The 27,024-nt window shown below is 37.5% G+C and overlaps 2 protein-coding genes across 5 annotated transcripts; one reads left to right on the top strand and one right to left on the bottom strand.

Annotated features, from left to right (window-relative positions):
* Window positions 1-1,892: 1,892 nt before the first annotated feature.
* hemgn (hemogen) lies at window positions 1,893-4,176 on the bottom strand. 2 transcript variants are annotated; one of them, XM_037761769.1, is made up of 4 exons: window positions 4,013-4,176; window positions 3,569-3,659; window positions 2,518-3,149; window positions 1,893-2,382 (listed from the first exon to the last, which is right to left on the bottom strand). In XM_037761769.1, exons 1-4 carry the CDS (start codon window positions 4,074-4,076, stop codon window positions 2,270-2,272), a joined length of 900 nt encoding a protein of 299 aa, XP_037617697.1. In that variant the 5' UTR covers window positions 4,077-4,176; the 3' UTR covers window positions 1,893-2,269. The 2 variants fall into 2 exon arrangements, with proteins under 2 accessions (XP_037617697.1, XP_037617707.1); XM_037761779.1 differs by having other exon boundaries at window positions 3,581-3,659; window positions 4,013-4,175.
* A 4,059-nt stretch (window positions 4,177-8,235) lies between these two features.
* Window positions 8,236-17,382, top strand: anp32b (acidic (leucine-rich) nuclear phosphoprotein 32 family, member B). 3 transcript variants are annotated; one of them, XM_037764962.1, is made up of 7 exons: window positions 8,236-8,483; window positions 11,725-11,874; window positions 11,968-12,090; window positions 13,239-13,431; window positions 13,710-13,831; window positions 14,099-14,180; window positions 16,685-17,382. In XM_037764962.1, the coding sequence occupies exons 1-7, from the start codon at window positions 8,430-8,432 to the stop codon at window positions 16,762-16,764; spliced, it is 804 nt and encodes a 267-aa protein (XP_037620890.1). In that variant the 5' UTR covers window positions 8,236-8,429; the 3' UTR covers window positions 16,765-17,382. The 3 variants fall into 3 exon arrangements, with proteins under 3 accessions (XP_037620890.1, XP_037620889.1, XP_037620891.1); XM_037764961.1 differs by having other exon boundaries at window positions 8,238-8,483; window positions 16,682-17,382; XM_037764963.1 differs by lacking the exons at window positions 13,710-13,831; window positions 14,099-14,180 and having other exon boundaries at window positions 8,238-8,483.
* Window positions 17,383-27,024: the final 9,642 nt, after the last annotated feature.

Here is a 27,024-nt window from a genome sequence, read left to right as displayed (position 1 = left end):
ATACAGTAGTGAACAATAGACATATAATATACCAGGAGTTAATATAGTATATATTATTTTATATATACAAATATATATATATAAATTATTATTATATTATTATATATAATTATATATTATTATTATTATTATTATTATTATTATTATTATTATTATATTATATATATTATTATTATATATATATAATTTTTTTAGGTACTGAATATTCGAATGAACCCAGAATTTTGCCGTGATATTTCTCTCTGTTCTCTGTAAGCATGACTTACAACACTTAAAGAGTCATATAAATTGAAGTATGGTATACTTAACATTTAATTAAAATCAATTAAAAAGTAATTATATTATAATATATTGAGCAACTATCAGCATCACTACTTTATACAATTATATATATTATTATATATATTATTATTATATTTATTATAAAAATAAATATATGTATATAAATATATATTTATTTTTTTCTAATGAATATTTTAATTTTCAAGAGTCTTTAAAGGCTTTGGGGTTTGTAGAGTGCTGAATATTTTATATGTATTGTTGCATTTCATTTATAAAAACTTTAAATAAAGGGTTAGCGTCTGTTAGAGAATTTACTTTTTTTAAATGTGAAATTTTGCTAAGATAAAAAGATTTATAATTTAATACGGTTTTTGCTCTGAGCTGCAGACACCATAAAAAAACAAACAGCACATCTTTGTATAGTAATGAAAAACGAACAGAAATGTTACAGTGAATATATTGGACAAATTCTTTCCAAAAAAAAATTACAGTATGAGGACCAGGTCATGTTTTAATCAGCAGAGGGCAGCCAATAGCTATGTCACACTCCTCATTTACTATTTTTTTGATAAGCTTTATTTATGAATACAGAATGAGTAGCCGACACAAAAGAGTACAACAATATATAGTCAGTGGTGAAATGAAAGTACATATACTTAAGTACTTAAGTACTTAAGTTCACTCTTCTACATTTCAGAAGGAAATACTGTTCTGCATTTATCTGACAGCTTGTTACTCTACAAATTCCCATTTTACATACAAAATATAACATTATGTTATATAATACAGTGCATTATTATAGATGAAGCAGAATACAAAGTAGTTATAATTGGCTCTACCTCACCAGCTACAACATTAAAATACTGCTTACATAGTAATGCATCAGTAATAATAATCAAAATAATATAATGTATAATAATATATTACACTGACAGGGGCAATTCTGCTGCATAATAAGCACTTTTATTTTTGATGCTTTAAATACATTTTTGATAATAATACTCATTTTGAATGCAGGACTTTTAGTTGCAATGGAGTGTTTTTACATTGAAGTACTGTTCCTTTTACTGAAGTAAAGTATCCAAATACTCGTCCCCCTCTGTATATAGTACTAATTAATTAATTCTATTAAGTACTACCAGCCAAATAACAGTTTGACAAACGGGTAGATAAAATAAAGCTGGCTGTTACACAGGCCTGACCAAACAAGGCACAGATGACATACAGACACTGATATTCTATTCACACTGTAAGCAATAATGAAATATACTTTTTACATTTATCACTTAGAGCATTGTTAGAGTATTTGTATTTTATCGGAATGAAATTTGACCATAGTTTAATTTCTCCATGTAAGTGAAAAATATGGCAAATTCTGAATGTTACAAAAGCAGATAAATCCTCAAAAAACTATAGATTAATAAAATATAATTAATTCATGACAGTCTCATAACAGCCTGTAAAAAACACCAGTATAATCTATTCTCTTAACACATTTTGTATGATACTAAATAGAAGGATAAAAATCTATGAATTAATTTAAAAGAAATCTCTTTTATTTTATTATTGATCATATATTTAGCACATAATAATAAAGATAGTCAGACAGATGATTGTAAGCAGTGTATTTTATTAAGTGAAAAACAACTTTTACAAAATTCTATCAAATAAATCCATAATTACAAATAATAAATCATTACCAGTGATTTATATCATTTATTTTTAAATAAAAGCAGGCAAAATTTGCTGTTTACTAAATGCAAAATACAAAATAGAGCTCATGAGCTTCGCAGTGAAGCACAAAGCAAAATAAATAAGCATACAGGTTTGGTTTGAATTCATATATTTGTCAAATCAGCAATGCTCAATATGTTTGTTCTCTTCAACCAACAGGCTGCACACTAACCAAAATAATACTCAGAAGCAAACTGTGACCAAGAAGGATGTAGTCTGAGCTGAGGCAGTATGTGAAAAGTGTTTTAGAAAATTAGAATGAATTTCCAGGGAAATATTTTTGTGGAGGAGGCATTGAGGAAAAGGTTGGAATAGAGAACATTTCGTTTTCTTCAGGTATGTTGATCGACGGTATCTCCATCAAATCTAAAAAAAGACCAAAAGACAGGATACGGTTAATATAAATATTAAGACAAATGGAAACCCTTCAACCAGGTAATGGTTCATTGATTCACACATGTCTTGTGTTTTTATTTGCAGTCTAAACTTCCTCTTTATTACCTTCATCAGCTCCTTTGTCTTGAGATGGAGAGATGTCATCCTCCTCATCTGGCCCCAAATCCTCAATCAGGACCTGGTCAGGGACCTCTCTGCCTTGTGACTCTGTGAAGAGTTTCTCCACCTGGGGAGGAGCTGCAGGAGGAGCTGCAAGAGGAGCAGGAGCTGCAGCTGGAACAGGGGCTGTGGTCAGGACTGGGACTGGGAATGAGACTGGGAATGGAACAGCTTCTGGAGCTGGAGCTGGAGCCTCGTCTAGGACTTTGGCGGGAGATGGAGCAGGAGCTGAGGGTAAAAAAAGGGCTGGAGTTGGGTTAACTGGAGCTGGAGGAGTCAGAGTTGGAGCAAAGATGGGGCTCTGGATGGATCCAAGCACTGGTTGAGGTGCAGGGGCAGCAAGCACAGATGAAGGTTGTGATTCCACAGCGAGTAAGGGGGCTAGAGAGCCTGGCGTTTGATCTGAGATGACCTCAGCAGCTTCAGGCACCACCACTACTGCAGGAGCTTCCTGAGGCACTGCCTCCTCCTCCTCCTCCTGAGAGACAGATATCTCCGGTGTGGGCTCACTCTTCTTGGGCCTCCCTCTCCTCTTTATGCCACTGTCGGCCCTGGGTCTTTTCCTCTGGCTCTCCACCCTGAGAGAGTACAACAATTAAAATAAATCAACAACAGTAGACACTGATACAGCTCTTTGTGATACTTTTGCAAAGCTAATAGTACAAAGTCCTTGACCTGGATCTGGGGCGTCAATAGAAACACAAGAGCAACCTTTGGTTACCTATTGCTCCATATTCAATATAAAGTACAGGAGTGATAAGCAGCTGCAGTGCTGATAATGATTTAACCGTGCACTGTGAAGCAAGTTTCGTTAATAAAGCCTTGTTAAACATTTGATGCTAACATTTCTCTTTTTACTCTCCATTGCATTAAATCAATTATTTACTGCTCTTTACTGTACATTTTGTCTGCTAAACCTATGATGGTAACTCCAAATGAACATAGCTAAAATATAGGTCACTGCACTAACATTGGCTGTGCCTTTCCATAGATTTACCCAAAAACCCACTGGTTAGTCTCCTTCTCTTCTGCTTCTGCTTTTCTCTTCCTGAGAAGATCCCTGTCACGCAACCGGCGACGGATCCCACCTATGTTACGGAGAAACAACAAGGACAGTATGAAATCAAAGAGCAGTATTTTTTACGCATGACTGGTAAAGGTGGTGGGTGACTGATGGCATATAAAGATGTGGTTTATAGGCATTTTTTCTATCAGTTACACACTGGCAACTCTGACTGAAACATTTCCACACTAAAGGGTTGAAAATACAGAAAGACTGAACATGTCTCTCATTTGTAGTAACAGCAGCTTAGCTGTTGGTTAAAGTATGAGTTGACCAAAAGACACCACACAGTATGCAAATGAATAACTTTCTAGCGTGGAGATACTGAAGTAGGCCTACTTAATTTTCAGAAGAAGAGGAGCAAATCTTAAAAGTTACCTTGGTCTTCATTCTGATTTTTATATTCCAACTCTTGCGCCTCTTGTTGCAACGTCTCCTCCATTCTGAGTCCTGCTATGAATGAATTCAAATCATTGAAGGCGGGCAAGCGCAGGAAAGAAGACAGAATAACTTCTGACTGTTTTCTATTCCCACCCCTAAATGAATTATCTGGTTAACCATTACCATAGTGCTGGGAGAGTTCTTGCAGCTTTGGCCTTATCATATTTGTAAAGCTGGAGGAGTTGGCACAGAATTGACAGAGAAAGAGAGAGAGAAAAAAAAAAAGATTGGAGCAAGTTGTGTGAGGGCAGTGTGTTATATAGAGGCAAAATATGTATGTGGTAAAGGTGGAAATACATAGACTGATAATTAAACTAGTAAACAAACTGGAAAATAAGAAGGACTCTTTTGTTTTTCATGCATGTTTATGTGCAAGCCAGCAGCTGATAGATAAGCTGTGTCGTTGCTTAGCAATGGCAAAAGTATACTTTGACTGAATTTACATAGACAATTATTCAATGCCTAATATTGTTGGCACAGGTCTAGAGTTGAATATGATATAAATGATAATAATAATGAATAATAATAACAATAATTACCAATAAACATACTAAAAAGGTTTTTCATTCATGCTAAATCTGCCCTTTTCTAACAATGTAAATGTAAATAAAATGTAAATCCAGTATTTACTGTCACACATTGTACATAGCACAGCCCACAGAGAAATTTAGCTACAGTAGTATATTATATTGAGCAGTGGGCAGCTGCTATACAGTGGCCGGGTAGCACTTTTTAGGGGTCCAGTGCTTTGCTCAAAGGCACCTCTGCAGTGCCCAGGAGTGACCGGTCCACACTCCGTACTTGGTCCGTGCAGGGACTTGAAACGGCAACCCTCCAGTTCCCAAGCCAAGTACCCGCACGGACTGAGCTACTTTATATATTATGAAGCACTCTGGGTAGACTACTGTGTTGACAAGCCATCAGATACCTGAGACCAAGAAATCCTGTCCTCACCCGGAGTAGGGGCATACCCATCTTATCTCTCAGAGGGAGAGCTGCTCGGTTGGGGCGTGTTCTCAATCTTCTCTCAGCACATTGAGCCCTCATGTGCCTGTTTGAGCCACTCAGAGAAAGAAGCTGTCCAGCAGAGTAAATAACACTCAACTGCCAATTGCCTCCTGCACTGTAGGGGAAATGTTGAGTGTCTCTTCTTGGTTAAATTCAAGGAGCTTTTTGCAATTCACACACACTTTCTAAAATTATAGTATGACAATCTAAACTGTCTGTTTCTTGTTGTACGCTCTGTATGGATGAATTTATGGCTGCAGACTAGGGGTGATTCTAGGATCAAGTCTTTAAGGAACTCAGCCCCTGATGAGAATGTGACGTGTACAGACAAGGGCGTGGGTTTTGTTTCAACTTTGGGGTTGGCATATAAGCGGGGAGCCTGGGGGTCCTTTCTTAGGAAATTTTGAACATCAAACACTTCATTTCCTGCATTCTGGTGATCTTTATGCACCAATTTCTGCCTTTTCTGCATCAAGTTATGGTGGAAATGTCTTTATGTATGTAAAGGAAAACAATAGCGATAATACTGCGTTAATGCAAATTTGTTTTAACGACACTAATTTCTTTAACGTAATTTGCTATTTTTAGGTTGTAGCGGGCTCAGTTCTAAAGCTAGAGTGAAGATACTGGTATCATATGAAACTAGAAAACCTAAGAAATCCATTGGTACCAACCATGTCAGGAGGCTAAACAACACTCCAAAATCATGCTGAATTTTGGTGAGGAAATGGCCATCAGGGGCGGCCTGTGTGGCTCAGAGGGTAGAGCAGGTCGTCCACCAATTGGAAGGTCGGTCCCCAGCTGCTCCGGGTCACATGTCGATGTGTCCTTGAGCAAGACACTTAACCCCAAATTGCTCCCGAAGGCATAGCCATCGGTTTGTGAATGAGTATTTAGATTAGATTCTGATGGCCAAAGTTGGCACCTTAGCAGCCTCTGCCATCAGTGTATGAATGTGTGTGTGAATGGGTGAATGCTGACATGTAGTGTAAAGTGCTTTGAGTGGTCGGAAGACTAGAAAAGTGCTATATAAAAGCAAGTCCATTTACCATTTTCAAAGGGGTCCCTTGACCTCTGACCTCAAGATATGTGAATGAAAATGGGTTCTATGGGTACCCACGAGTCTCCCCTTTACAGACATGCCCACTTTATGATAATCACATGCAGTTTGGGGCAAGTCATAGTCAAGTCATCACACTGACACACTGACAGCTGTTTTTGCCTGTTGGGCTTGAGTTTGCCATGTTGTGATTTGAGCATATTTTGTATGCTAAATGCAGTACCTGTGAGGGTTTCTGGACAATATTTTTCATTGTTTGGTGTTGTTAATGGATTTCCAATAATACATACATACATACATACATTTGCATAAAGCAAACATATTTGCCCACTCCCATGTTGATAAGAGGAATAAATATGTGACAAATCTCCATTTAAGAACAAATAAAAGTGCGATTAATTTGCGTCTTATCACGATGGACTATCACGTTATTAATCGTGATTACGTATTTTAATCGATTGAAAGTCCTAGAGAACATAAAATTCAGGTGACAGGTGACAATTCAATTCATTGGATCCACAAGTCTCAGCTTTCCAGTCATACCAAATTTTTGCAATTCCAAGACTGTTTAGGGACCCCAGTATGCAAAAATATTAAAATACACCATGTTTAGAATAAGCAAAAATAACACGGTTATACTGCATTCAAAAGGGTGCCGAGATGAAATTGAGGTTTGCTTGAGCACCCCTTAAAAAAAAAAAATCGCCCATGGCTGCAGACAAGTTTTAGTGGAAAACATACTCATTCACCTGTTTAGTCTGGGGTAGAGTTCAATTAAAAAAAACTAATCTTGCAAGGCCATTCAATGCCAAGTATAACAACCTCCTTCTCTGGGATACACTGACTGAGATGAACAAACTGTCCCATTGTTACATTAAAACAAAAACACGCACATTCAAACTACCTCGACCATTTAGCAACACCTCCAGTATCAATGTTGACTTCCAGCTGGCCAAAGGACCAGCCAACTCTTCAGCTGATAGACACAAGAACAGACTCCTTCAAAGTATTCACATCTTTTCAAGTAATAGATTATTACCAGCATTACTGTTACAAGCAGAAAAGGCTGCCACACACACCCCTACTGTTGCACAATGAAACTCATATTTGAGGAATGTCAAAGCAGATATTACAGTGCCATCTTCTGGTGCACATTTTCAACTACCAGACACTGATTTAAAAACAGTTTATATACATATATTATGTACATATAATTTGCACAAAGCCAAAGACTATGGATCATGTACCCTGTACAGTGGACATAGTGGATATTTAGCATTATAGCCTATATTAATTTGTGTTAAATCTCTACATTAGTGCTAACTACCCTTAAAATATATGAATATTTTTGCCAAAATCCTTAATATAATGGCTGATTGACATTTTGACTTATAAAAAACAACATCTCATACTCAGTAGACTTGTGCTGGAGGGCTCTGGTGTCTCAGGAAGTAAAGGGGGTGGGGTTGGAGGGGGTGCCCTACTCTCCATGTGCATATACAATGCTCTCTTTACTGCAAAACCAAACACACCCCTCCTTTCTAGTGTGTTAAAGGAATCTGGCATTTATGAAGAGAAAGTACAACACAATTTATACATTTATGCACTTTATTGATAAAAAACAATTGACACAAAAATTACAAATTCATCAACATCTGTGATTGCATTATGCCAAACAAAGGAAAGGCAACAGGTTTGAGTAATCATCAAAACAGGATTTCTTAATGACATTATTTTACACATTCAATGCGACACAATAACAATATAAATATATCAAAACATGGGCATGTTTTCAAGCTATATAACTTTTAAGTTAGGGCAGATAAACAAAGTTGACCATATGACCTACTTTATCGACGTCTAATTGGTTGAATGCTACAGTGCATAAACTGTACACATGCATTGTGCTTTTTTTCTTTTATGAACCTGACTTTTTACATGAAAAAAATGGTTATGTCTTATGATAAACATAGTACTTTCCTTTTGCAGAAATATAAATTGCACCATAGCACTGTTTCGGAGGCAGCGTCATGTTTTGTGACTGCAATGCCTTCATGGAGGCGATGGGCGTTTCTGGACGCAGATGGCGCTGTTGAGCATATATTTTGTTTCAGTCCCGTTTCCCTCCATGGTTTCTCCTCTCTCCGACTAACTTAGCGTTTGGCTCAGTTCATTATACAGTCCTATATTTCTCCCTCCATTAAGGGCATCTCTTTTGCCTTTGGACTGAAGATCCCAGCAAAACCCAAGAGAGAAGAAAAGTTTTCACTTTCATAGGAGGCAAAGATGGACATGAAAAAGAGGATCCACTTGGAGCTAAGAAACAGGACACCGTCTGATGTGAGTCGTGCTTTTTTTTTTTAAAAAACCAACCCTTTAGTTTCCTTCTAGCCCTTTTTGCTAGCCCTTGCTTGCTACTTTTTTTTTTTTTTTTTGCTGTGCGAGTGACCTGTGTGTGTGTGTGTGGCTAACGTAATGGTGACCACATGGGCTTTTTAGATTAATGTTTCTGCTTTATAATAGGGGCGGAAAACACTCCGCACAACAGGCTTTAATCCCTTTATTCTTGCTCTGGATTGGGGCGTATTAGGAAAGGCAACGAGATGAGAGAGAGAAAAAGCTATATTCAATCGTTACTTTGGCGATTCCTCCTCAAGCTCGCTGGGCATTATTGCAGTGCTTTAACCGTTTCGCAGCCTCCTTGTCCACAGTGGTGCACACACACTGAACACTAAACACCACACGATCCAGCTCCAGCTCGACTCCCACCTGGTTGTACCCACAATTACTAAACTTCTTCTTTACGCTGGATGTATGAGGGTCATTTTGCCTCCCCTTCACGCCGCGTTTAGGCATCCACAGAGCGGTTGTGTTTGACACAGAGCTTGTGGAAGCCAGCCATGTTTGTGCTTTGCTTGCTAGCATTACTGCTAAAAAAAAAAATGGGGCGCTTTTTTTTTGCCACAAATTACAACTCTGAAGGGTGGAAATGTAGTTTTTGTTGCATGTTAAACGAAACCAGCAGCCTCATCACGAGTTATGTGTTGAAATGTGTGTATAAGTAGGTTAATATCAAATGGGTAGATTACAGCAGCGACAACAAAAACCATTCACGAGTCATCCATAAACCTAGTTACCACTCACACTGTAACAAAAAGACAGCTGGTTATGTATACACAAACTACACACAACTACAGGCATGTATTGTTTTTAAAGCCACGTTTAAAGCTGTTTCAAAAAGGGAGTGTGCAGCAGTTTTATGCCCCCCCAAAAAACAGCTCACACACTTTCATATATGCTTAGTTTAAATAGTGCATACTTATTTAATAAAGTCTGGTGATCAGAAGAGTTAATGAAGACTCACAACTTAGTGTGTTTGTTCCCGCCACATTACCCCCCTTCTGCTTCTACACTAGCCCAAAGACAAATAAATACACCATTGTTGTACACTATTCTTTCAATCAGTGTTGACATTATGGGATAAACTTGTTGTTTAGCAACTAAAAACGGCTCGTTTTTGTCAACCAACGGCTCTGCTAAGCAACCGTGCTTGCATGACAACGGAGATCCGGTGCACCTCGCTTGATGCGTGGGCAGAGAAAACACGACGGGTCGGCGTTTTCCTACTCGACTCATGCATTATAATAAACCTTAACATGGAGAAAAAGAACATAAGTAAATGTGTAAAGTCATAATGAGTCTTTCTAGAGCAGCACTTTGTCTTCATTGAAGTGTTCAGAGAGAGCTGCATACTGTATCTCAGCGAGTCGCCATGTTGTCATTCTGTCGTCTTTGGAGCTGAAGGGAGACAGAGAGGAACCGGCGCCATCTTTGTTTGTTTGACACTAAATGTCCGTTCTCTGTGTTCTCTCCTTTCCACGTTGTAACCTGGAATAAAACTGTCAATATCGGTCGTTCAGTCGACGACAAAAGCTTATATTCCACTTCCTCAAATGAAAGCTGGTTTAACAGTATAAAAAAAGAGTAGAGTCTGTACTAAGGGTGTATTCTCAATCCCGTCCGGTGCTGTTGGGTTGGTTAATGGCGGCAGACGGTAGCTGCTCTGCTGCTGCTGCACGGCGGCGTTTAACACTCAGGCTAGCGGCTAGCGCGGAGCTAACCTAGCTCACTGCTAACCTAGCGCAGCTCACTAACAATCATTGTCATTAGTGAGTGATCAGCGTCAGCAGGCCATGAGGAGCTGCTCTGCTCTTCCTCCTTTCAGTGACTAGTCAACACATTATCCCGCGGTGTGTGGATATATTATCAAGTGTTCTTAGATGCAGACTCAGGATCTGTTTCTGTGTTTTACTTTCTTAAATCTTTGACGTTTGACAACTTTTTTTTTTTTTTTGCAACGTTTTTTTTGTCCCACATTGAGTTGCGCAACCAGTGTTAGTTTTAGCTTTAACTGAGTCAAACTAACTAACTCCGCCTTCACACTGGGTTTATAATGTTTTACAGCAACTGCTAAATACCTTTAAATTACTTTATACATTTATATAAAGGGCCATTCTGCTAAACACAAAAACACACCCTATATTAAGCATGTTGTTCTGTTAGTCAGCTGGTTTTCTCCATGATTTTGTATAGGACAAATTATGTTTAGTTTAAGAAAATACTTTTTTATTTTTTATTTAAATTTTGTAATATTTTATTTTGTAAGTAAAGGGCCATTCTGCTAAACAACAACACCCCATATTAAACATATTGTGGTTATGTTGTTTGTCAGCCTTTTTTCTTTACATTTTGTATAGAAACATGATATTGTTTAGTTTCAGAAAAGTCAGTTTTTAATTTATTTTGTAATATTATGAATTTATTTTATAAGTAAAGGGCCATTCTACTAGACAAAAAACCCACCCTATTAAACATGTTATGTTGTTAGTCAAAATTATAATAAAATGATATTGATATTGTTTAGTTTTCAGAATTCTTTTTAATTTATTTATAATTATTATTTTATTTTTTTTATATTATGAGTTTATTTTGTAAGTAAAGGGCCATTCTGCTTAACATCAACACCCCCTATTAAACAAGTTATGGTTATGTTATTTGTCAGCTTGTTTTCTTGATGTTTTTGTAAACAAAAATTATATTGTTTAGTTTCAGAAAATACTTTTTTTCTTTTTTTTTAATTTTGTAATATTTTATTTTGTAAGTAAAGGGCCATTCTGCTAAACAACAACACCATCTATTACACACATTGTGGTTGTGTTGTTTGTCAGCTCGTTTTTCCATGATTTTATGTACAAACATGATATTGTTTAGTTTAAGAAAAGTCAGTTTATAATTTATTTTTTAAATATGAGTTTATTTTATAAGTAAAGGGCCATTCTGTTTAACAACAACACCCCCTATTAAACACGATATGTTGTTTGTCAGCTTGTTTTCTCCGTGATCTTGTATACATGATTTTGTTTCAGAAAAGGCATTATTTTTTATTTATTTTGTAATATTTTGAATTGATATAGTTTTAGAATAAATTGTAATTATGGATCAATAGTAAGTACAGTTTCACTAAATGCATAAAACGGTGGAGATGGCCTTTTTTGTGATATATTACTTTTCTATATTTCAGGTACGAGAACTTGTCCTCGACAATTGTCGATCAGTTGAAGGAAAAATTGAAGGCCTCACAGATGAGTTTGTCAACCTGGAGTTCCTCAGTTTGATAAATGTCGGCTTAATGTCAGTCTCCAACCTGCCTAAACTAGGAAAACTCAAAAAGGTAAAAAATTAAGTTTTACCTTCCTACCTCTGTGTCAAAGCTTAATTGTGACAGCTGTATATAATAATAATATTTCCTTCTACCATCTTTCAGCTGGAGTTGAGTGACAACAGAATCAGCGGCGGCCTTGATGTTTTAGCAGAGAAACTACCCAACCTCACACATCTAAACCTGAGTGGAAACAAATTGAAAGACATCAGCACATTGGAACCATTGGTATGTGTTTTCACATATGTTAAAAGCAGCACTCACCACACATATGTTATCTTATCTCATGTCAATGCCAAATTAAACAAAGCATGAATATTTATACAAAACCACACAACTGTATTAATGTTAATGTGATTACAGTTAAAGAGCTGTTCTCAACCAACAGCATATAAATAACGTATACACACCTAATTTCAGCACTGCTTTCTGTATATTTGGATATAGATATTTAAGCTATCTGTTGTTAGACTCAACATACACTGCAGCTGACCCTGAGAAGGGTTCAGGAGAAATCCTCCCTATTAATTGCACATGTATTTAATACCCACTTATATGAATTTCAAATATGATTCTTATAAGGAAATTCATATAAGAACAAAAATGTATATGAGACCTTCTCTAATCCAGAGAATTAATTACTTGAGGAATCTTCACATTGATGGAAACATCTTCTAAATGCAGCATTGCTACAAAGTAGTTCTGCTCACAGCGTCCCAATACAACCAGATATCAACGGGATAACCAAAGCTATGTCAGAAGCAGAAGTGTGTTCACACTGAGAAGTATGGCAAAATGCAGTGCACTCTTAGTAACCGGATGTTGTACTCAAAACGTTGAGTGTGGAACGCTGGACATTTCTCACCCTCAACGGTCGATATCTTTGCTGCGTAACTTGTGTAAATGGCGGACCAAACTATACAAATTTAAGTTATACATGTGTTTTTTTTAACTAAGTACCACTATACTGTATTCGAATAGAAGCCATTATTGGGTATCCGTCTGAATTGAATTACTGCTGATACGGCGTGATGTCCGTGGCTGACTATCACCAGCTGATCTGCCAAGCTTCTGGTGAGTGCACAACAGCCGTGTGACATTTGAGACAAGACTACTACTGTCGAAATTGACGCACTATGCAAGTAAAGTACATAGTGTACTACATGGAAGTGTACTAAAGGAAGTATCCAAATTGGGACACAGCGCAACTCTGTATAAATGGTTTAGCAAAAGATCCCCTGGTTGACCGATCTTACAGTACATCTTACCCAACCTTATGCACAGTCAGTACACACACACATCATCTCCTACCCTTAACTCGGGACATAACGTGCAGCGGTTTCTCATCATCGTACTTTACTACTTTTGATCAACAGAAAAAGCTGGATAAGCTGAAGAGTTTGGACCTGTTCAACTGTGAAGTGACAAACCTGAATGACTACAGAGAGAGTGTGTTCAAGCTGCTGCCACAGCTCACCTACCTGGATGGCTATGACATGGAGGACAGGGAAGCCTCCGACTCTGAAGGAGAGGTGGACGGAGACGGCATAGAGGACGATGAAGATGAAGGTGAGAAGTTCTCCCAGTATTTCAGAGATGGCTCTTGGTCTTCCTGCTGTACTGATGGCACAATAGCTGGAAAGATATCAACTTGAGATGAATATATACTGCCAAACAATATGAGGATACAGTTCAACCTCAACACGGCTGCCTGACTGTGACTTTGTTTTGATTTAATTAGCTCTGTCTCTCACTTTAAACATGGACTTTATAACTGTTGTACTTTGATTACAGCAGGATTACACTTTCTTTGTGGTTGACTGACTGTTGATGCTTTTGTATTGCAGAGGGAGAGGAGGAAGATGAGGATGGAGAGGAGGAGGACTTTGACGAGGAAGAGGACGACGAGGACGACGAAGAGGAGGTAGAAGGAGAAGAGGATGATGATGAGGTCAGCGGAGAAGATGAGGTAATAAACAAAAACAAAACAAGAAATATATACACATATATATATGTGTATAAAAAAATATATACATATATAACATATACATATATACATATATATACACATATATATACATATATAACATATATATATATACATACATACATATATATATGTGTATAAAAAAATATATATATATGTATATGTATATCCATATATATGTATATATATATATATATGTTTGTATGCAAGGAATTTGGATGCATTGATTGAATTTTATTTTTTGCTCAGGATGGGGAAGAAGTTGCTCAGGATGGGGAAGCGGATGGGGAAGCGGATGAAGAAGATGACGATGAAGATGACGATGAAGACGGTATGTACCATTTCCGTAGTTGGAACACCGTCCCCTTTACATATCAAAAATGCATTCAAACCCAGAGCACCTCAAAGTAAACTAAAAGTACCACACTCTCTTCATATCACAACCCCAAACAAGGCCAAGAATTCGATTTATGTTGTTATGACTTGAGAGTTGGGACGTTGCTTACACTGCCGTGTACTTCAGGAGCCCGAAGTACTAGGAAACTTGACTGATTTTTCACAGATTGGGTTAAACAGAATCACGTGATGTTTCTTCATTAAAAAGACACAGAACTTCCATTGCAACTAACACTGCAAAGTGACTGTACACACAGGTTGCTAACTTAAAGTAAGTCAAAAGTCCCATTTACTCTTAGGTTACTCTTTAAGATTTAAGTCCAAAATTAGGGCTGGGTGATAAGGCCAAAATCTCCTATCCTGATATAGGTCATTTCGTATCTTGATAACAATATACACCAATCAGCCATAACATTAAGACCACTGAGAGGTGACGTGAATAACATTGATTATCTCTTTACAATGGCAACTGGCAGTGGGTGGGATATATTAGACAGCAAGTGAACATTTTGAACTTTGTGTTGGAAGCAGAAAAAATGGGCCAGCCTAAGGATGTGAGCGACTTTGACAAGGGCCAAATTGTGATGGCTAGACGACTGGGTCAGAGCATCTCCAGAACTGCAGCTCTTGTGGGATGTTCCCGGTCTGCAGTGGTCAGGACCTACCAAAAGTGGTCCAAGGAAAGAAAACCGGTGAACCGGCGACAGGGTCAGAACCAAGGCTCATTGATGCACGTTGGGAGCGAGGCTGGCCCGTGTTTTCCGATCCAATAGAAGAGCTACTGGAGCTCCAATTGCTGAAAAAGTTAATGCTGGTTCTGGTGTCAGAAAGGTGTCAGAACACAGTGCGGAGCAGTTTGTTGCGTATGGGGCTGCGTAGCCGCAGACCGGTCAGGGTGCCCATGCTGTCCTAATGTTATGGCTGATCGGTGTATATCGTCATATCGCTCAGCCCTATTCAAAATTCAACTTTTTCTGTCATTTTTCCTATTAGTGTGTACTCTTAACTATTATAACTAAAAGTGCAAAATAATTCTAACTAGTTCCATTTATCCTTTTTGCTTATTGTATTAAAGTAATCAAAGGTCAGTAGTCAAATGTATTTAAACTGCTGTTGTCCAGTTTTGGAAACAAAGCAGTTTTGCTATTAATGGGAAGGCAGGATGGTCTAGCAGGGAAAGTGTGCTTCAGATTTTACATTTTATTTGTACATAAACTGCAGATTTAAATTTAAGAAACGTCTGCATAGAATGATGAGTTCATGTACATATGTGGGTGCACTTGATAATGACTAATAAAAGCTTGATATCAGAAATAATATGACACCTACTGGTGGTTCTGTTTACTGAGGAAGCTCTGTTCACAGGGCCTTATCAAGTGGCTTCCGTGGTGATTACACATCACTGACCATTCATAATATAAGTAAAATAAGACATTATACTTGGATCGGTTATAAAAAAAACATTTTGAGAATGTTAATCATATAAAGGCATAAAGACAAGCTTGTGAGTGTAAAGCATGTGAGGAGGGAGGGGCCGGTTAAATCCTGAAAAATGTCAATACTGAAGATACATATCTGACAGTTTATTTTCAGCTCCTAATCATGTAACTTAATATCATGTAGAGACAGCAAAACATTACCCACACTCTCTAAGATCCTACTAGAGGATGTCTTTGATAACGCTGAAAGTTGTTTGTAATAATTAACACTAAATAAATGTTAAGAACCATGTGTACGTGTAAGATATGTAAATGTAGATTTTGTTAAAAAAGAAAAAGTGTGCTGTAATTGCTTCATGATTAAAGAGTTAGTCCGGCTGTTGTTTTAGTGTCTGCAGATGGAATATTAGATTTTTATTCACTGTTGCAAATTCATTTTAACGCCACTAATTTCTTTAACACATTAATGCAACTTGCTATTTTTAGGTTGAAGATTGTGGCATAATATAAAAATATAAAACCTAAAGAATCCATTGGTACCAACCATGTTATAGAATTTGCCATGTCATGATTTGAGCATATTTGTTATGCTAAATGCAGTACCTGTGAGGGTTTCTGGACAATATTTGTCATTGTTTTGTGTTGTTAATACATTTCCAATAATATATACATACATTTGCATAAAGCAAACATCTTTACCACGTTGATAATAATATTAAATACTTGACAAATCTCCCTTTCAACAGATAAAAAATGTGTGATTAGTTGCAATTAATCTTTGACAATCATGCAATTAATTGATATTAAATATTTTAATTGGTTGACAGTTCTAAAAAACAACATTTATTATGTAGAATGAAGAAAAACAGTGAGATAGTTATCTGGCACTGGTTGTTAGGTCTGGGACAGTTGTGGGACACTGAGGAAAAAAGTAAATTTCGAAACCCGGCGGCACCTGATGACTCCACAATGACACAGATTTCCTCTTTTCCCCCAGAAGCAGAAGCTGGCAAAGGCGAGAAGAGAAAGCGAGACCCAGAGGATGAGGACGACGATGACGACGATGAAGACGATGATTAAGAGCAAAACTGAAAACGAGAGCCTACCGAGTTACCCTTCCTCCCCCACAAACCCGAACGTCCGCCCTCCTACAACTCGCACCGCCTTTGTAATCCATGTCTACCCCTCCCAAACCCCCCCAGCTCTGAGCTCTTTTTATGGGGCAAGACTGTACCGGATGGGTGGGCCGAGTGGAGCTGCCGCCCCCTTTTTTTCTCCCCCTTTCCCTCCCCATGGAACTGAGAGCCACCCAACACCCTCCACCTCACCCACCCCACGGCCCCGAGGTTCTCAGGCAGCCCAGCACTCAGCATTCCACAATTTCACTGTCGATCCCTCTTTATGTATTCCCGTGTGAGGACTTTGGGACTGGTATCTAGTTTTGGGTCTGTGCTTTTAATATTTTGTTGGATGAATTATTTTTTGTTGTTGGGTTTATTATTTCTCATTTTTTTGTCTTTTTTTTTTTTTTTTTTTTCTGTTCCTTATTTTTCCCAATAAAATTATTGCTATAGCAGCTGTGCAACCAGCGAGCCATGATTTTTAGTGTGGCCGCCTGTTGCACAAATCAAGGTTGTAGCTACATTTTTACTTTCTGTATGACAAAAAAACAACTTTGTAAATAAAATGTTAACATTTTGTGCTTTTCTCTCTTCCTGGTTGTCTGGTGTCGCAAAATGAACGTAAAGAGCTGAAATGACAGCCATCATCTGCTGTTATTCTGTGTGTTCTGATGGTGATTGTACTTGTGCTGGAAAGTAACAGATTACATTTACTAATAAGTACTGTACTTAAGTACAATTGAGGTATTTGTACTTGACTTTATATTTTATGATACTTTATACTTCAATACACCTCAGAGGTAAATATTGTACTTTTTATTCCTACACCACTCACTAAATTTGCCTGATAGCTTTAGTTATTAGTTGCAGATTCAGGTTAGTAATACAAAATATGATTGAAAAGCTAATTATGATGTATTATTGTAGATTATTACACGGCTTTGTTGAATACTCAATTCTGATTGGTCAATCACAGCGTTCTACGGTCGTTTTTTCTTTATAGCAGACCGTTGCTATGTATAACAGACCGTTGCTATGGGCGCAGTTCTGATGTCGGACTCTGGCCGACCATTTTTGTGTCAAATTATTGCTTTCTTGATAAGTAGTCGTGTAATAAGCGGGATAATGTACAGCTAGTGGGTCATTAATATTAAACTCCTTCAGGGTGACGCGTCAGGGTTTATTTCACAACAATGACCGGCTCGCTGTACGTTATCCCTTACTTAAGCTATATATATATTGGTTGAAGTCAGCTCCATCTTTACCAGCTGTAACATTAAAGTGATGAACACATTAATGCATCAATAATTATAATCCAGAAATATAATATATAGTCTGAAATGGACCATTCTGCATAATGAGTACTTTTACTTTTGGTACTTTAAGTATATTTTGATGCTGATGTGTTGTACTTTTACTTCAGTAACATTTTTATTGCAGAACTTTTACTTGTAACAGTATTTCTACACTGTGGTTTTATTATGTCTAGTCTTAAAAGACAGGTTTAGATTTTAATGAGTCTCCCTCGATACAATACTCTCTTGCCAATTTATATGTGGAAATAGCTGTAAATCACTGTAATCATTACTCCTCACCATACTTGCCATGAGGAGACGGTTTTCTAGTGAGTCCAATGTAAGAGATGGGGGTCAAAATGCACTGTTCATTCTGTGTAAAATGCTTTCTAAAGTCTGAAGCCAGTACTGTATAAGGGCTGTCAGAGTTGGTTAAATCAAGTGTGTATTTTTAGTTTGAAATTCCCTCTGTTATTAACTCAAAGCAAGATTTTTGGGGGGGGAATATTCACTTGATTTGCTGACTCAGACTGCCAAAGTCTCATATTAGCTTTGGCTAAATGCGTTTTTGCACAGAACGAAGACTGCAGATTTTGTCCCCACCATCTCTTACATTGGACTTATGGACATTGGACACTTGACTTCATGGTGGTATCTATTAGTTTAAAAAATCCCCATTCACCTGTGCTGTCTCCCCTTTTGTATATTGCAAAATATTTGTGTTTACTTCTTTCATAACTTGTTAATCAATCGACGACCTCATCTTGTGACCTCTTGGAGGGTAACTTTGAATTACATATTGGCATATGAGTATTGTTTTAAGACAGACTTGAAACCCTTTCCTTTAGGAGTTTTCCCACGTAAGGTTAATGCTGTAGTAGCCTGAATATATTCTGTAACAAAATATAGTCATTGTACCCTCCACAGAAATGGTAATGTTACCCCGAGACAGAGAGCACTGGTCTGTAACGCCTTTATTTTTAAACATGAAGCCCAACAATAACAAGCAACTAAACTGCATTACTGTGCTTTTGAGGAACAATAATTTATTTTTTAAAAAGAGTTTCTGGATGTTGATCTTCTTCAGGCTGCTGCTTCTTTTAGAGCCCATTTATTTTAATTTCAAACACAAGCCAGGCAATCATGTACAGATGAACAATGTTGACTGTCTACACTAAAGCTGCAACGATTCATAGATTAGTTGTCAACTATGAAATTAATCTATTTTTAAATTAAACTATTTTGATAATCAATTAATCGATTTGAGTATTTTTTTTAAGAAAAAAAAAGTAGGGCTGTCAATCGATTAAAATATTTAATTGTGATTAATCGCATGATTGTCCATAGTTAATTATGATAAATTGCACATCAATCACATCATCAATCTGTTAAAAATTTACCTTAAAGGGCCAGTTTTTCCTCGCCAAAATTTAGCGCACGTTTGGAGCGTTATTTAACCTCTTTCACGACAAGTTAGTATGACAATGGATTCCTTAGGTTTTCTAGTTTCATATGATGCCAGTATCTTCTCTCTAACGTTAAGCACGCTACAACCTAAAAGTCACAAGGTGTGTTAATGCGTTAAAGAAATTAGTGGCGCAAAAAAAATTCTTTATCGCGTTAACTTTGCGAGCCCTAAAAAAAAAAAAAGGCAAAATCCTCTGATTCCAGCTTCTTAAATGTGAATTTTTCGGGTTTCTTTGCTCCTCTATGACAGTAAACTGAATATCCTTGAGTTGTGAACAAAACAACAGACATCATCTTGGGCTTTGGGAAACACTGATCGACATTTTTCACCATTTTCTTACATTTTATAGACCAAACAACTAATCATTAATCGAGAAAATAACAAACAGATTAATCGACATTGAAAATAATCATTAGTCGAAGCCCTAGTCTACATATTGCAGCCTCAGAGACTCCAAATAGTCAACAGTTACAGGACCTGCAAGCTGCACTGCTGATTTTGTAACTGCTCAAATATTAGTGTGTTTGAGCCATTCAGTGAAATGTTTTTACTTCAATTTATTGTTTTACGTAGGACAATATTCTGCTCTATTAGAGAAGAGACAAATGGATTACCCAGAAATATTTAATTGTACTTTATATATATATATATTTTAAACGTATTTTAGAAACAATATTAAAAGAAACAGGATAAAATCTCTTCCAGTTTTTACTGAATACATTTAACAGACAATTTAAAGACATCACAATAACTGCATTCAAATGCATTCAGACCAGGCACAGTGAGTCCCATATGAACCCAGCAACAACCCTTTAATGAAATGGTTTTATTTAATCAGACATGTCCAGGCAGTGAATGCTACAGTCGACTCTGCAGCTACATTATTGCTCCAGTATAACGTAAGAGAGAGAGAGAGAGAGAGAGCATGCTTTAATACAGAGAGGTCTTTGGAATGGATTGATATTGTTGTTCTCATTTGGCTTGTTGAGATGTTTTTCTGAGGACTTGGTATTGGCCACATTCATAATAGAGCAACAGAATGATCATCCATCTATTACAATCTTTAGTACAGCAAAGCAAAGCAATCATCACTTTACCACAACATTGTGATGATTCATTCATAACCTGGAGAAAACAGCAAGAATAAAAGATTTGGGAAGAAACAACTTTCTTTTTCCACTCCACACTGCTTATTGTTAATAATTCATACTAATGTATAACAAGTGGGAATTGAATTTATACTCTACTTGCACAAGAGAGCCACTGACTGATACAGGGTGGTACACCACAAATATCAAAAGATATGAGCGTGTATTTGTTGATCTAGTTGGCTGTGTAGTCATTATTTTGTTGCATTAAAGGTACAGTGTGTAGGATCTGGAGGCATCTAGCAGTGAGGTTGCAGATTGCAACCAACTGAAGCGTCTCTCGTGTGCCAAGCCTGTAGGAGAACTACAGCGGCTGACACAAAAACGTGAAAATGCGAATGTCCATCTCTGTAGCCAGTGTTTGGTTTGTCCGTTCTGGGCTACTGTAGAAACATGGCGGCTGGCTCGGTGAAGAGGACCTGCTCCGTATGTAGATATCAACAGATCATTCTAAGTAACGAAAACACCGATTCTTATTTTCAGGTGATTATACACTGAAGAAAACATACTTATTAATATTATAGGCCTATTCCATTTCCGCCAATAGATCCCTCTAAATGTTACACACTGTTCCTTTAAGTGTCATACTGTTGCTTTGAAATAGTTTCACCAAAACTACAAACATTGAATCATATTCAACCATGCATCAGTTTACAGGGGTACTCCGGCAATTTAGTGCTGCACTTAAATGAAGGTGGTGAATTTTTGGTCCCTAGCATGAGTCAAGCTCTAAAATGCTGCATCCTACATTTCCCATAATGCAACCAATAGCATCTGACCCTCTCTAACTATAGCAAACGCCCATGTCTTTCAAATTCCACACAACCAGTTTGATACACAGGCTTACTGTTTAAAGATGCCAATTTTGATCACAGGCTGAGAAGTATTAATACCATTCTTCCTCTTATGAAAATGAAAGTTGAAATTATAACCAACAAAAACACACCCTTGCTTGATACAATACAATCAGAGGTTTTGCCTCTATAGCCTGACTTTGTCTGGTATGACCATAGACAGTATATAAAGATGGAGACATGACAGCTCCCCAAATGGAATCCAACACATCTTGATCGCCCCCTGGTGGCTGGCTGCAGTATAGCTCATAAAACCCACCCCCTCCATGTTAGTTTTTTGGACATTGGCCAAACTGAAAAAAAAAAAAGTACACGACAAATGCATTTTTCCCAAAGATGGTTTCTGTCATTTTAGGTAGTTATTATCACGTTGATGTATGTTCAAGTGTTCATTTTTCTGATAAGCTTAGTTTTTAGTTGCTATAAAGGGGCGAGATGTCATGATTGACAGCTGTGATTCTCTCTCGCTATCAAGCTGTCACCGTGCTCAGCTCACTGTTGGTTCGGGCAGGTGTGTGGGTGGGATGGGACCTCGATAGCATGGCTCCATGGGCGCAGATTGAACTTTAAGGTTGGGGTACACCAAAAACATTTAGATGGTAAGTAATGTGTACAACACAGAAAGGTCTAATGTATTAGGATGCTGTCTGCTGTCTACATATTACACCGTGTCCTAACGGAATGCAATGCGAGCAAGCATCAGCGACAAAATCAGTTTGATTGCATTGTTTTCTACTGGAATGTCCTAACTGGCCGCGAGCTGAACCAACGTAAACTGCTCCTGTGCATGGCTCCACCCCCCAATTACGACTTTTGGCTTCACTTCTGTACAGCGGGAGGAAGTGGAGACGCTCCGTCCATCTATATATACAGTCTATGGGTATGACAGGAGCCAGTTTCACAAAGATGCACTCTGACTGGGGCTTGGATTTAACCAATAGTCAGACTTCAGATAGACGTTGAAATTCATCCGTTTACGGTTACACAAAGCGATCTAGTTCGTGAATTGTGGTCGTGTCTAGATGGTCACCCTAGAAAAACCTCGCCAGACTCGTTGCCCGACGACCTATCCTAACCTTAACCATACATGGTGAATGCCTAACCTCCACCATCACACCAGAGTTTTGCAAATCAAGGGCTGTGTTGCCAGATCAGATCACAACTTAAAACCTGCCCAATTCAATAAAAAACAGCCCAAATCATAAGCTTACCAGAAACCCGTGTAAAACTGTAAAACCATTACATGCACAATATAAAACATCATAAGCATACAAAGCTTCATATATGCATCAAATAACCCAAGATTTAATGTTATATAAATAGGCTATCACAACCCACAAAGAGGGAGGTCCGACAACCAAAAAGTAGGTTGAATTGAATTTAAATTTTTATTGACAAAATATGAAGGTCTTCCCTTATCCCTGACAACGATTCAACACAACTCATGTCAAAAAACTTGTGGACACAACAAAGTTTACTGGAATTTGTATCAGCGTTTTTGACCGTAAAATTATAGCTTGTTTGGTAATATTGTTTTCAATATTTTCAAAATCCGGTCAAATGTTGACAAAAGCAGCCAAAATGTCATCTACCAGCCCAGTGCTATTTGTCCCCAACCAGAAGGTGCCCTTGGTGGAAACCAAGGGCACCCCTCTCAGCTCCTTTGCTCCGGCAGAAAATATTTGCCTTCTGGAGAAATTTACGTTTACAAACAGTTATAAGGACTCAGAAAAGACACGATAAAAGATGCAAAGAAAAAAAATATATATATATAAAAAATAAATCAGGTGAAGATAGCATTATGTCACATGTAGGCCCAGGACTATTCTAAGCCAAAAAGTCCAGTCTAAAATATCTGCGTGAAACCAGCCCCAGTAGCGCCTCTACTTGTGTTGGTTCACTACTTTAGCATTATCCTGTTCTTAATGTGCAAAATTTGGTGGAATGTCCTTTTAACAAGGCAAAATAGTGCACGTTATTTTTCCACAACATGAAGTAGTATACAGTATATACTAACTATACCGAAGTGCTTTAAAGGCCCTACTCACCCATGGTCCAGGTCCACACTGGGGTTTCCACTTTTTGCCTGATTAAAAGCCTTCTCACTGGGAGTGTAAAGACTGTTTGATTGGCAGCCAGTAAGTGGAAACACCAGTGTGGGTGTACAGGGCCTTTAACGAGAATATATCAGAGGAATATTATTCTCAGAGGATTGAGCTCCAATATCCAATAGACTGGAATAAAAAAAATGGTCTGAATACGCTCCCTAAATAGGCACTCAGCCATCAAAGCCCTGCTCTAGTTAGTTGATTCAGAATTACGTTAGTATTGTTGTTGCTCTAGCTAACAGGAGCTAACTGGCTGAATTTGGTAGTTGAGCTTGCTAGCTTAAGAGATGGGGTACACAAAATGTGACATTGTGAAATAAAACTGTTATCAGGAAAAATGCCTTCTTGAAATAAAGACTTTTGAAAAGAGAATTTTGGAATACAATTTATGTAATTAAATAAAAATAATAAAATAATAAAAAAAAATTTGAGTTATGAAAATGAATGATGAAATAAAATTTCACGAATTAGTTTTAATATTTTTTTAATTATTTAATTTTTATTTCACAATTTATCCATATGATCTTTTATTTTATTCTCCTCTTTTTTTAAATTCTTTTTTTCATTATTATTTAATATTGAACATTTTGAGGTTCCATAGTATGTGGTCACACCGGTATTGAAAAACAAATTCTGCTGTTGACAGTTCAGTCACTATAAAACAGTGCTGAAGAAATGGGCTCAAAAATGGCAGCTGCTTTGTTATTTAGCTGGAGATATGTGCAGTATTTATTTGTGGTATAAACTGCATCAAGCATTGAATTCCCAAGCTAACCAATGATTGTTCTTCAAATGTACAAGTTTGGCAGACATTTTAAACAATCTTTTTTTTATTTGTATTTCCAGGCAGAGTTTTGAGAGGCAGAAATATTATAAAAATACAAATAAAAGTATTTTGGATGAGGAAAAATCTATTTGAATAAATTCTACGGGAAACATGGGCCCGGTTAGGCTGGTGGCTCTGGAAGTACAACCTGTAACCTTCAACTGTTGTGATGTGTTCAAATCAGCCAAATCAGCCCTTGAGTAGGTTAAGTCGACTAATCAAATGTAAAAACAGCAGTACACTGTGGGAATGTGTTGAGACTCGCCCGCCAACAGCAGTGGTGGTTATTTTACACTGGCCGGGGCTGCTCCTGGACAAAAGTCAGCCAGAGACGAAGCTGTGCTAGAACCGTCCTGCCAAAGGTCAAAAGGTTAACAATTGTATTGCGGCCAGTGTGTCTGTATGTGTGTGGGTTGGTGTGGCAGTTTCCATGTGTTACATCTTTGACATGAAAAGTAAGCCAAATCTAGAATATCATTATGAGGCTTGTGCTTCTGACTACACAAATACAGGCATGCATGATCATTTGTGCAGCGTCTGAGTGGTTATCTTAGGATCAACAACAGCTATATTGTTTGTGTTGCCTAGTATTTGCAAGCGCATCAATAACATCTATGCATATTTACATGCCAAAATACATGAAGAGTTCCTCTCAACATGGAGAACAAGGGAATGTTTGAATTCTGAAAGCAGCAAATATGAGAAACCGGTCCGACAGCACCGTGGTTGTAAAAACTTTGCACACCATTCAGAAGTTCCTTGAGGGAAAACACATTTCTATATGTCATTAGGGTGGACTTTACTAACTGCTCGGTGTACATTTGTGTACGTTTTCCAGTTATTTAAGTCTTTGCAGTTAACAGATCATCACAGCTAAGCATTTAAAAACAAAACCTTGATGAGTTTCCTGTCACATGTAAGTAAAACGTTTATATTAAGAGATGAAGACCCCTGTTGAGCACACATCTCTTCCACTAGCCTCATCCAGACTTCACACAGAGGGGTTCTTTCAAAGCTGCAACATTATACTGGTAATCTCTGTCCATCTAAAAGACCAAGAAATATCTACTCGTCTGTAATAAGACTTCTCATCCCTTTTGGCTTAAAATCCACTCCACTGACTTACAGACTTGATTTGCTAATGAAGACTGTTTAAAGCTTCAGAGCGAGATGCGAGAAAGAGATCTTGCTTTGTCAACTGCTGCTTTCAAGGGCGGGGATTAAATTGTCAAGCTCAACAATTATTTTTGTTAGTATGCAACAACTACAGCTCATGCTTTGGAGTGGGCAGTAAATAAATTCCTATTATTTTATCTAATTTTAGATTGTAATATCAATAAATATTATGATATATTAAATTGACCAGAAAACCCATAGAGCGATAGAAAAAAGAGAAAAATCGATACAGCATATTATTGCAATATTTTACGTGGCATATTGTATTGATTCACGGACGTCAAGTATCGATCTTTTATTATATAAACTGTTAATATTGAAAATACAATGTAGACTGTAATGCAACCAGTTCAGTTTGTTCCCCCTTCATGGCGATGCACCCGCTTGCTGTACATTATCCAGCTTATTTAACGACTACTTACTTAAGAAATCAATAAATTTGACACAAAAACGGTCCGCTTGAGTCCGACATCAGAACTGTGATCGACCAATCAGAATCTAGTATTCAACAAAGCCATGTAATATGTTATATATCTTATCGCAATGCTCAGCGTATCACAAAATGTTTAAAATCACAATAAGATCGTATCATGGCTTAAGTATCATGATAATATCGTATCGTGGGGCCTCTGATGATTCCCACCCCTAGTAGCTATACTGACGAACTGTATATGAATGAAATAACCAGATGGGAATGTCTGCTTTTGTCTAATCCAGTAAATTAAATAATAATACAGCAGAGATACTACGAGGTATGGCAAAATCTCTGACGGTAGACAGATTTCTATCATCTCACAACATAGTAAATCATCATATCTCCCACCTTAACTCACGTTATCACTCATCAGAGCTGTGACATGCTCAGATTTTGCTATCTACTACAGTAGCAGATAACCTTTCAGCTTAAAGGGTAACTTCAGTAGTCTTCAACATGGACTCTATTTTCCATGTTTTTGTGTCTACCTGACTAATAGGGACAATTTCTGAAATTGGTCCAGTACTGAGGGAGAACGCTGTCAACGGCAGCTGCTCACAGGCTGCAATATGGAGCTACTGGGGCAAGCTGGCAACGTCATTTACGTCCACTAAAAGTGCTTGTTTTTGCCATGAAAGGCTCTGATTGTTATTATAAGTGTCTGACATTATGAAAAGAGTCTCGCTCAAGGAGACGTCTCGTTCTGAAATCTGGCGAGGTGACGTGTTGCCGGAAGACAACGGTGGAATAGTGGAATACATCCATGGTGGAAACGTGAGTGCCAGCCGGGCAGTTTGTTGTGTTGGAGCACAGAAAGGTAAGAAAATGTTTTATTTCTCTGTTAGGTCCTTTCCATAATGTTGTCAGAC

This window comes from Sebastes umbrosus, chromosome 3, assembly GCF_015220745.1.
Source record: "Sebastes umbrosus isolate fSebUmb1 chromosome 3, fSebUmb1.pri, whole genome shotgun sequence".
Classification (NCBI taxonomy): Eukaryota; Metazoa; Chordata; class Actinopteri; order Perciformes; family Sebastidae; genus Sebastes; species Sebastes umbrosus.
Note: the sequence above shows the minus strand (reverse complement) of the source record. Positions and strands in the feature narration are given on the sequence as shown.

Excerpts from the sequence above, each read along its gene's own strand:
- hemgn (XM_037761769.1), bottom strand. The coding sequence starts at position 4,076 with ATGGAGGAGACGTTGCAACAAGAGGCGCAAGAGTTGGAATATAAAAAT. Across the intron at positions 3,660-4,012 it reads AAATCAGAATGAAGACCAAG|GTGGGATCCGTCGCCGGTTG; the intron begins GTAACTTTTAAG and ends TCCGTAACATAG. Across the intron at positions 2,383-2,517 it reads AGACAAAGGAGCTGATGAAG|ATTTGATGGAGATACCGTCG; the intron begins GTAATAAAGAGG and ends GTCTTTTTTTAG.
- anp32b (XM_037764961.1), top strand. The coding sequence starts at position 8,430 with ATGGACATGAAAAAGAGGATCCACTTGGAGCTAAGAAACAGGACACCG. Across the intron at positions 11,875-11,967 it reads AACTAGGAAAACTCAAAAAG|CTGGAGTTGAGTGACAACAG; the intron begins GTAAAAAATTAA and ends ACCATCTTTCAG. Across the intron at positions 13,432-13,709 it reads AGAGGACGATGAAGATGAAG|AGGGAGAGGAGGAAGATGAG; the intron begins GTGAGAAGTTCT and ends TTTGTATTGCAG.